Genomic DNA, 12,317 nt, shown 5'->3' with positions numbered 1-12,317 from the left:
CCATGTAACAATTTCAAGGTCCCCACATTGAATGTTTAGAAAATATTAGATTTTTATAAATTATAAAGTTTTAGAATATATCAAATATTTTTGTATGTAATATGAAAGCAAGGTTTTAAAGCTGCCATAAAAAATCTTAAAAACCATTAATTATGAATCTCAATTAGAAAAATTATATCAAATAAACCACAGCAAATTTTGCATTATATAAAATACTGTATTTCGTTCCATTAAAATCACATTATAATTATGTTTTCATTACAGAGAATTTGTTGTTATTTTTCTGATATAGATTAAGAAATGAAATATTTGATCCACAATTTAGTTACTAAATTTTGAATTTAAGATTTTGGAAAAAGATTTACCATTGCTGCACTAGCTTATATTGCAATTCTGCTACATAATAACTAAGTGCAATTGCACTGGAGCAATAATTGGTAGTGGGATATTCATTAATTTGAATGCCATATACCCTAACCCCCCTTTCAAATGACAAATCCTATCATGGGTGCAGTGAAACAATGACATAATTTGAAGTACAAAGCTATAGAGAATATCAAGATCAGAACAAAACAATTTTAATCTGGTTAAAATACTCAAAGGAAAAGCAGCTGAACAGCATCAAAAAAATGAATGGTAAAACTGCATGAAGTATATCTACATGCTAATGCCATGCAGAAAAAGCTCATTGCTCTTCTTGATGTTAACTAGCCACTTACTTAAAAAAAAGAACTAATACATAGTTTATATATATATATACACACACACACACTGTAATTTGCAATATAATAATAGTTTAAATTATGAGAAATACAAGTGTCTTTTCGATTCAGTCATATCAGTAAATTAATGAACAAAAAATAAGTTAATATAAAATGTATTTGCTTATTAATAATTATAGTTTTAGACTACAAAATTAAACATAAATTAATAATAAATAAAATCAGAATTAATGTTATTTTATACATCTTTTTCATGAAAAAAAATTTACAATTTTTTTGACACTTGCTGTGAAAGTTTAGTTTAATTAGCATCTGTATTATATTTCTAATAAAATAAACATTGTAAATATAATAAAGTAATGAAATAATTTAAAAATAAGAATAAGTTAATTAAAAAAAGTAATCAAACAAATATTAACTAAATTATCAACAAAAATTATCATGTTTTTAAAACATTTTAAAATGTCTCACCTTTTAAATCATTATCTGTTCTTAAATTATCCTTTTTAAACTTTTCCTGTTGCATTTCAACAAGCTAGTAAAGAAAGTAATAAATAATTACAATGAACAAAAATGCATTTAAAAAAAAAAAAAAAAACTGATATTAAACTTTCTACTACAAGCTGGAATTTTTGTTAAATTGTATAAACACACTTTTCATATGTTTCCATCAATTCTTTATACTTCAAACAAATGTTTTCAGCTTGATTTATAGATCTGCCACAGGTTATATAATCTTAATATTCTTAAAGGCAATTATAACACTGCATTAGTCCAATATGCAAGTAACCCAGAGGTGTCCCCATATTGGAAAAATACCAAAATGTTAAGAAAAATATTGGATATACAAAAAATAACAACTGACGCCAGTGACAACTACAAAGCAGCAAGTCAAGGACTTTGCATTAACAACAGAGAAAACATCAACATATCACAAGCATGGCAAGCATTACTCTCTAAACATACTTATAACAAATAATAATTTATTCATTAACCATCCACTTCCATGTGCTGCTTAATATTCATTCTAAGTTATTTTATATTATCATCAAAAAGTAATTTTAATTTGATTTAAATTGATAAATATTGAATTACAATGTAAAAAATTTAAATAATATCTATAAATCTTCAAATTATTCCATTTTAGAATGCAAAATAACTCCTTTGTATTTGGATGGTTTATAATCTGTGGCAGGCCTGTAAATCTAGCCAAAAAGTCTGTTTGAAGGATTGCTGGAAGTGCATGAAAAGTGTGTTTATATAGTTTAAAAACTGGTGTATATTACTGCAAAAAACTTATAAAATTTTTAAATTAGATTTATAAAAGAAAGAACTGTTATATAATAAATAAATTAATTACTACAGTATGTATTTCAAATAATATATTATTATTATTAAATATAACAGAGTAAAAAATAATCTCTCACTGGCTCAAATTTTTCAAATGTGATGTGATTAAACATTTAAAAATATATATTTTTTAAAATTTTAATAAAAAGGAAACAAACTAGTAATCAAAAATATCATATTAGGATATATTTAGTTCAATTAAATATCAATATATTAAATTCATTTTTTAAAATCTATATTATTTAATTTTAAATTTAGCTCTGAATAAATTAAGTTAAATACTAAATTTGAAACATTAGGAAAAACTGCTTTTATAAAATAAAAAAATTTGTTTTAACATTATAATTTCAAAATTATTTAGAAAACAAAATATTCAATCTGATTACCAGTTTTCAATCGAAAATGTTGAGTTTAACACGTACATATTTTTTCCAAAGGTTAAATGTTATTTAAAAATTTTTAAATTTTTATTAGTTAGTGATATAAGTAAATTGACAATGACAAAAATTATCTTTAAAATGCAGAAACATAATACAAACAAACAGCTAAAAATTAATTAAGGAATAATGTTATAAATCTTTGAAAATGAAAATCATAATGCCAAAATACTATTATTTTAAGTTCAAGTCTTTAGCAAACTAAATGAATGAAAACATAAGAATTACTTTTTTCAATATTTTTAAAATAATAAAATAATATGTAATTAATTTTAAAAATATTGTGAGTGATTTAGTAAAACAACACACAAAATAAAATTTGAGTTACTTAGTACAATTACTAAAATTTTTATAATTGTGAATAATGTTAATTTATCTTTTTTTCTTTTCTCGTGTATGATGAAAGAAAACAGTATTCATGTTAAACAAGCATATAATGTTTTCTTCAGAATAGCATACAAACCATTTAGAATTATAATGTTATGTTAATAATAATATTAACATAAATTTTTGAAAAAACAGTAATATAAAGATTTCAAAATAACATTTTATATATGAATATACAATGCATTTAATTTTTAATCTTATATACATGAACAAAGAACTAGTAAAAATTCAATAAAATATTTAAATTTTACAAAAATATATTGTTAGGAAGTTAAGCACCATTTTTAAATTATAGCTATTTAAGAGTAAATTATGAGTCATATCATAAGAAATCATATACTATTACATCTGCTTATTTAACAAAATTTAATGGATTGAAATGATTACAAACCTTATTAATTATTGCAGCTGCTAATAAATCATTATATGTTTTATATACAGAATGACTGGAATTTTCTTGTACAGTTGATTTTGAATCTTTATCTTGACTAGACTCATCAATATCCTATTAAAAAAAAACAGCAAAAATATTTTATTATTATTGTTACAAATAATCCTAATAAAAATATCAACTCTTCTGTAGCAAATCCATATTTTGTTTTTCCAGTGTAACATAAGTATTTTGGAATTCATCAAGTTTTGATTATGTAAAGAAATATAAATATCTCAAAAATATCACATGTATAGCTTTATAAACAACAGTTAATTGTGTAGAATTAATCAATTATATAATTAAAGTTGCATTAATCAATGTGATTATAAAAAAAGTTAACTTTTTCAGTTAATACAGATTTTATTTCAGTGCACAAAAAGTTATTTATATATTTTAAGTATATATTTTTCAGTAAAGATAATTTCATAAAACATTAAATATTTTCCTGAAATGTCTAAATTTATTTTTAGTGTTTATGATATGATGCAATTTAGCTGTCTTGAATATGAATGATGGAATTTCATTATACTACAGAAACTTGAAAAAATTGAAATTTGAAGTTGTTTTCAATACCATATTATAATTTTTATAAGTAAAACTAAAATTTTTATTCAGCATACATTTATTGATGTCAAAAAAGTGATGCAATAAGAATGAATATGAATAGTATTATGAAATGACAATTCCTCTGCTGTCTAAACATAACACACAACATACAGTAGTTATTTGCCTTTGAGCTAAGAGATGGACTATATCCATAGAAAAAAGATTTTTGAACAATTGGGGCACAGAATTAAACTCTAGTTAAAAGTAAAATACCTGTATCTTGAAAAAATGTGTTTTTTTTTATTTAAATTCAATTATCCTTTCAAATATTTTGAAATGTTCAATTTTTTGTCTTATCCTAAATGTAGAATTTTTTTAACATGTAACTTGAAGAAACTTATTAAATAAATCAAAACATTTGTTTGACATAGTTATTAATTATTAAAGTATTTAATTGTGATTTAATTATATCAATAAACACTCTTCTATGTCAAATAAATTGCATTTTATTCTTGTCCTACGATAGCACACTTTTCTCTTAATATACTGTATACAAGAAATTTGCAAACAATTGAAAATCATCAGTTTTAATATTGTAAAACAAAGAATATTATATTCCTATTGTTTACTTTTTTTTAATAAATAAACTTAATTTATTTTACATTAATTACAGTTATCACTAAATATGTAAGAATGTAATACAGTAAAACCCTGCTTAACGCTGATTCGATATAACGCAGTCTGCTTGAAACCTAAAAGCAGCTCAAAATTTATGCTAATTTTAATTATCGTGGCATTTCATTGATTTGTATATAATACAATTATTTTCAAACACAAACCAATCAGCAAAAGATGGCAAAGAAATGTACTTTCTTTAAATCTATGTTTGTTTGGTGCAATTTTGGAAAAAATATAACATCATGGATGCCATAGGAAATATCGGCTTCTCTTGGCAAAAATTAACTGATAAATGCACTAACAAAGTGTGGAAGAAGTTATGGCTGAAGGAATCCAAGAATTCTCAATGAGAAGAGCCTATTGCTGTATCGTTAGGTTGACCAAACTCAACCTAATCAATACAGTAGGACTAGGAGATATAGATGAGCAGGATATTAAGGAGTTACATTTCTGGTGAGAGCCTTACCAACAATGACGACCTTCAAGAACTAGCGGAGCATGGAATTCATATGGAACTGGAAAATAGAGATTCCGAAAATGAAGAACCCAAAAAATTTCTCTACAGATTTCCTTAGTAAAAGTTTGGTAATGATAACCGAAATCTCGATCAAATTGTAGCAAATGATCCAGGTTTTAAAAGGAGAGCAAAAGCAAGACGAGGCATTTTGGATGCAATCTTCTGCTACTGATATTTGCTTAAAGAAAGAAAAAGTGACAAACGAAACTTCACGACTTTATTGCAAAAGAACAAGAATTTCAGAAAAGTCAAGACCTTCGTCACAAAAAATGAACATTACATTTCTGTGTGCATATGTTTGTGTGTTATTTAACATATTTTTATATTAATTTGCATAATAATATAACTTAAAATTAAAGTAAAATTTGTTTATTTTTGGTCACATGTTCCCTATCCCTATTTACTCTATGTTAAAATAACTTCGTTCAACACTGTTTCGATTAGCGCTTTGTTGTCTAGGAACGCATCCCCTGCATTAAGCGGGATTTTACTGTATATTATAAATTCTTATATAATTCTTTCAAATATTATAATAAAATATAAAAAATTATTTTTAATTCATACAGTAGAGAACCGAAAATCGGAATCAATTGGGGACTGGGGTTGTTCAGATTAGGGATTTGTTCCAATTACGGTTTATGTACGAAAAAATATATTAACCTGTCCGATGTTCAAACTTTTCTCCGTTGCGTGTCGCTTTGTGTTGAATTTTTCTCCGTTGCGTGTCGCTTCGTGTTGAATTTTCGTCGATTTTAAGTCTAACGAAAATTTTTATAATAATAATCGTATAATAATTGTATTTCAAATAATATTATTATTTGAAATACATACTGTAGTAATTAATTTATTTATTATATAAAAGTTCTTTTTTTTATAAATCTAATTTAAAAACCGGCGATTCCGATTACCAGGGTGCCGATTTACGACTCTCTACTGTAATTGGATAGATTTTAAGTAAAAAACTTATTTTCTTGCCATCTATTTATTTATATCTAATCTTGTATACAGTTTAGATATTACAATATTTTATATTTATTTACTGTACTATAACAACAGTTTAGATATGTTTTTTTTTTTATAAGGATATTGAGACATTACATACTGAGCATCAGCATTTATTTTACAATATCAAAAAGTATTTCATTTTTCATTCATCACAGAAATAAGTTCTGCTTTTCTTTATGCATTCATTTTCCATGTAACTGAAATTGTTATGAACATAACAAAGCAACTTCTAAAACAACATAACTAGCTATGACTATCATTACAAAAAGCACAATCACTTCATGTTCTTTATTTAGTATCTACACATGCATTTTTTCACTGTTATGTAACAAGAAGTAAAGGACAATCACCTATTATCTTTTAGAGCAATAACAATGCACTACCATCTTGTAATGATAGTTAAAAATTCCTCCATAAAAAATACAAAAATTACAAATGTTTTTCACATAATAAATAATAAGGGCTGTTAAAATCAACCAAAAATAACTTATTGGCCAAGCCACATGTATATTATTTGCTTCAAATATGCATTAATTTATGGATAACATAGTTATTATATTAGTATGATGATAACATAATAAAATAAATTTTGTTTATGTCAAAAGTTTTAAAATTTTATTCTGTATTTCATATTTATTGTGCTTACACAAAAATTTCTTATAATTATACTTTTAATTAACTTACCTTGAAAATAGGCAACATTTGTACATCTTCAATAACTTCATTTATAATATATTTTAATGCTGAATGAGCAGCAGTAGGTGTAATTTCATCTTCTGAAAGAGTATTGCCTAAAATAAAAAAAAGTTATGTACCTTCTGTATGCTTACTTTTATTGATATATTGCTCTGCTTAATACTGTATCTATTATTACTAACTATATATATCAATTATTAAGGAAACAATATCTATATAAGGATCCAATAAACAGGTTGAATGTTTGATGAACCTAGTAAATTAGAAAAGCAAATAATCTTGGTCTTTTAATTATTTTCAATCTAATTAAGACTTTCTTATTGTCTTATTTTTCATTTTTTTTACAGAAAAAGCTTTATGAAGTTGCAAAAAATTTTTCTTCGGAATTTGAGTGAGACTATTTTTTAAATGTTTATAATATTAAATTACCACAAAAACCAAATATTATACCATTGTGAAACTTTACTATTTGATAATTTATAAAACTTTTTGACATGAATCATTAATTACAATCATTACAGAAACATGTAGCATAATTGCCAACAATTTATAGTATTAAAAAGGAAGATATTGAAAGAAAAAGTACTCAATTCAAACAAAGTTGTAAAGTCAAAGTAATAATGTGTAATGTAAAATATATTAAATATTGATAACAAAAATATTTTTAAAAATTTTAAATAACTTACTTTGCATAGCTTTTTGTAATGCATTACATAAAAGAACAGAAGCTGATGCAAGTTGAGAGTGAAATTTCGCAAATAGCTGATCATCTAAAAATAAATATAAAAATCAATTAGGATAACTAATAAAATAAATTAATTATATACAAAACATTTTACTATGTATTAGTTTTATTCACATTTCAACATAAGTTACAAAGTAACATTTATGTTGAAATTAATTTAATTTTCTGTTAGACATGATTTTTAAAAATATCTGTAATCTAATACAGTAAAAATTTTTAGACCAAATTTTAAAGAAAACTGTTGCTGAACAAGTACAATAAAATAATTAAGATTATAAGTAAAATATTAAAAGTTTTGAACAAATTTAAACATCTGCATTAACATAATCTGCTTTACATAATCTGCATTAGCATAATCTGTGCATTACGTACTTTTCTGTTAATATGCTAATCATGCACCTGACACATCATATCATATATGAACGTTTATTAACCTATAAATCTACATGTTTTTAAACTTTTCTTTTTCTTTATTATTGTAATTATTTTACTTTTGAGGTTATATTTATTTTTACATGTAAATAATGTACAATAATGAATATGAATTTAATCAAATTCATTATGAGTTATAATCATATACTGAAATAAGTATTCATTGTTCAATCTGCTTATGAATATTAATTTAGTTTTAAGAATATTGATTATTCATTAGTTTTCACTTCATAATCTAAGAAATATGACAATAATTAAAAATATTTATATTTTTAAATCTCTTCTGCTTTTCCTTCCATTTATCAATTAATTTAGATAAAATGTATTAAGTTTTTCTGTATTAAAACAAATACATATTTAATAAGTATTGTTTTAATAAAATGTACTGTTTTTTTTGTATCTAAATTAAAAATATACATTAATGTTATAAGCAAAAATAATATCAAACATTTAAGGATTGTGAAAATTTGTTTAAATAATATTTAACACTCTTACACAACATAAATGAACTGATTGTCCACTCCCAAGTTGAAGTATCTAAATTGTGAAATAAATTTCTAAAAAAAAAACCTTGGTGAGTGGATCCAGTTTTACTCTACTTTTTTTTAAAATAAACATAACTGGCTTCTATAGCTCTATTCCAAAGTACACATATTATCAATAATTTGTAATAATTATTGCTTTTAGGAAGATGCATCTCTCTAAAAGCAATAATTATCCACAAGTTCTCAATAGTAAGTGGTTATAGAATGAACTGAGATCATCCCGTAATCTCAACCACATTATTTGTGTTTATATTAAGGATAATTGTATTTTCATAAAAATAACACAAGTATTTTTAACCAATTGTTTGACACATTTGCTTATTTTATGCTAAATTTGTGTTTGAAAATGATATGCTCTTTTCTGTTACTTATAAATGTACTGTACTGTACATTAGTCTGAAGCTGGCCATTTAAAATAGCTAAAAACATTACCTTGATTTGCATTAAAGTGTTCACTGATTGAAAAGATTGTAATATATAAATTTAATATAACAATCTCACACACATTAAAATATATTATACAAAAAATATTTTGTACACTACAATTGAAGGGCTTGATGCAACAACTGGTCAAGTAACAAAATTTTTAAAATTTGTTTTCTTACAGGTTGACCATAATGCATCACTTAGTGCAAAGTGCAATCTTAATATATATGGAATTCATTAGTACTGCTAGGAGAAAGATAACTGCTGTATTTATTTTTAAATTCATGTGTAAGAGAAGACTGGTTATTGCTTTGACATGTGAAGCAGCTTCCCATAATTTTGAATTTTGTAAAATTCTGAAGATTGTAAATGTGAAATGAGAGTGAAAGTACCAAAAAAAAAAAAAAAAACACTTTTTAGCTAGTATAAAATGCATTATATGAAGCATATTTTGATATTTTGATGCAACAGTGGGTCAAGTACAGTTTTAAGAATTTTATTTACAGAATAAATAAAAGCTAAAAAGTTTTAAAAACACACCCAAATATTTTATTACCTATACATGTTTAAAACAGCTTAAAGTCAAAATTATTAAAAGAGTTATTCAAAGTGAAAATGTTTTTTCTCTCTTGAAAAACTTTATAAAATGTACTTGACTTATTGCACAAAGCCCTTCAATTCTTTTTTCTTTCTCTGATTAAAAAAATATATTTTGATGTACGTTTGATATTTAACAGTAAGAATTAAAAATAAATTTAATTGGCATTTGCATCTTTTTATATTGTATGGACACATGACATCAGAGAATCAGTCAATCAGAGAAAGAAAGATGAAAAAATTGTTATGTTCACTATGAAATATTGATATTCATTCAATTTTGTTTTTACTTTAATTAAACAATTTTGATAAATAAAACATTAAATTAAAAAAATTCATATATTAACAATTAGATAAAATAATATTTATTATTTTTCCACTTACACTTATATTATTATATTAATGCAGAAAATAATTTATTTAACAACATATCCTTAACATATATTCAACCAATATATAAATGATTTTTAAGTATCAGTTAAATATATTTAAAAAATGTTGTGTTACTAAAGAATGCAATTCTTAGATAAATAATAGTAGCTTTATAAAATACAATTTGTCAAACTGCACTTATTCTGAGCTTTTTGATTTTTCAGTATCATCAGCGACACTAGCACTCATTCTCAACTCAATGAATTTTATTAACATTCTTTATTAATGTGAATTTTATTAATTTTTTCAAAAAAATCTAGTAGACATTCACCAAAACATAAATAATAATAAATAAATTCTTTGACTTATATAAAATTATTTTCAGCATCTCAAAATTTTTAAGTATATATTAATTTTGTGCCCTTATTAAATTAATACTTACACAAAGGATGATCATAAAGACAATCAACACGAGCTGTATCAAGAGATGTTCCTCCGATCAGTCCTTCTACAACTGTTTCAATATGATGTCTTATTTCTCCCATATCATCCTCATCATCTGCTTGAGAACAATGAGATTCTAAACAAAATATATTGTTATTATTAATGATTTACAGTTTTGATAATAGGGCTAATGCAAAATAAACAGAGTTTATACAGTGCTTCTTACTTAAAAATAATATTCACTAAAAAATAACTAATTAATTGTCATATATTTTAATAATTATTATTCATTGACATCAGCCAGATGACTAAAGGGGTAAATATTTCAGCCTGCTACTCTGGAGATTTAAGTTCAAATTAAGCAAAGAATATAAATTTTTATAATTATCTATATATATAAATGAGGAAATTGTTTATATATATAGATAATATGAGGAAATCATTTATATATATCGACTATCATCAGCTTGCAGATAAAAATGTTTGAAAAAAAGAATAATTATTATCAACATATTACAAATCAAACAATAATATTTAAATTAAAAATCAATAAGCATGAATAAAAAAAAATAGCATTTACATTTAAATTTGTTAAATTAAATAAATAAAACTTTTAATATGGCAAAATGAAATAAAAGCAAACACAAATAATTTATAAAATAAATTTTTTATATGGTAGCAATAGAAAGATGTTAAAAGTAATATTCAATTACAAAAAGATGTTAAATAAATACCTTCTTGAAATTAAATATTGCTTAAAAATACAATGTGTGGTAAGAGATAAAAAGCAAATCTTTGGCATTTAAGATTGTGATCAAAACCTAACTTCAAAATCAATCCCTTTAATGTATCTAGACAACACATGTATACATATCTGTTCTAATAGTTTGATGGAACTGCAATTTCTCAATTTTATGAAACAATTAGAGCATTCAATGTAACTTCGCAAATTACTGTCCAGTGGTCCAAAAAGGTATTCCATATATTATCATCTTTAACAGATGTTAAATGTTCTTTTATTCTCCTATTTAAATGATATATATGCAGAACTAATGTTATAATGATGTTTAACCACACATATTCTGGCTTATCCATTTCTTATTTTGTTTTCATTTGACCGCAAAATTTATATGGCTATTGGTAAATGTTTGACATGCAATTTCATATTTGATATGTTTATGTACAGAAAGTAACATTGACAGTAAATTATCCCTCCATCACATTTCTGTGTTAAGATTTCCAAACTTTAGATCCACTTAGATGCAAATTGATTAATCCTTCTATAATTTTTGCCCAAGTTAATAAGAAAATCATTTGTGGTTGTCACCTGTAAACATCTACTAAATTCTTGTTCTCTATATGTTGGCAAAGAAGAGTGGCAGATAGTTCTATTTATCAGAAAACTAAAGTCAAGTAAGACTCAAATCACAATCTTAGGCCCCAAAGATTTCTTCACTTTTACCATGAATCTTATTTCCAAGTTTAAATAATATAACATCTTCTTTGTATATAAAAAAACTTTGGCTTCCAGAAAAAGCAATTTTTTCTTTTTGATCAGATTAATTATCAGGATCAAATTACTTATCCAAGAATTAACTATTGGACTAAAACTAACCAAGTTCTAGCCTGACAGTCAATCTGTCCATATGAACATTGCACATTTAAATATACAAAACTTATCTATTTATGAAATAAATCTATTTCTATGTATATTTACCTGTTATAGAAACAGAATCTCCAACTTCTTCCTGTTTTATTTCATTTTGATTTCTAGGATAAAGCAGTGCAACAACTGATCTAGATGTTCCACTTTCATTTGTAGGACCATAACCAGAATCATTTTCACTATCAGCTGTATTAATTTACAGTTAACAATATAAATTAATTGCTCTTTTGGTTGAAAGAAATAGTATTATTATTAAATAAAAAATTTTTCAAATTAATTATGAAAATTATATTTATTCCATATTTTCTTTTCTCATCCA

At 24.0% G+C, this 12,317-nt stretch overlaps 1 protein-coding gene across 2 annotated transcripts in view; it reads right to left on the bottom strand.

Annotated features, from left to right (window-relative positions):
• Positions 1 to 12,317, bottom strand: part of LOC136969418 (uncharacterized) — a 71,534-nt gene that overhangs the window by 37,321 nt on the left and 21,896 nt on the right. The window contains exons 5-10 of one of the 2 annotated variants that reach the window (XM_067263567.1): positions 12,050 to 12,184; positions 10,331 to 10,468; positions 7,458 to 7,541; positions 6,760 to 6,866; positions 3,288 to 3,401; positions 1,194 to 1,257 (exon numbers count right to left, since the gene is read on the bottom strand). In XM_067263567.1, coding sequence (XP_067119668.1) covers positions 1,194 to 1,257; positions 3,288 to 3,401; positions 6,760 to 6,866; positions 7,458 to 7,541; positions 10,331 to 10,468; positions 12,050 to 12,184 — 642 coding nt within the window. The remainder of the gene's footprint in view (positions 1 to 1,193; positions 1,258 to 3,287; positions 3,402 to 6,759; positions 6,867 to 7,457; positions 7,542 to 10,330; positions 10,469 to 12,049; positions 12,185 to 12,317) is intronic. The other variant, XM_067263576.1, reaches the window with a different exon arrangement.

This window comes from Centruroides vittatus, unplaced genomic scaffold (genome assembly GCF_030686945.1).
Source record: "Centruroides vittatus isolate TY-2023 unplaced genomic scaffold, ASM3068694v2 contig_1035, whole genome shotgun sequence".
NCBI classification, from domain to species: domain Eukaryota; kingdom Metazoa; phylum Arthropoda; class Arachnida; order Scorpiones; family Buthidae; genus Centruroides; species Centruroides vittatus.
This window is presented reverse-complemented; position numbering and strand designations above follow the sequence as displayed.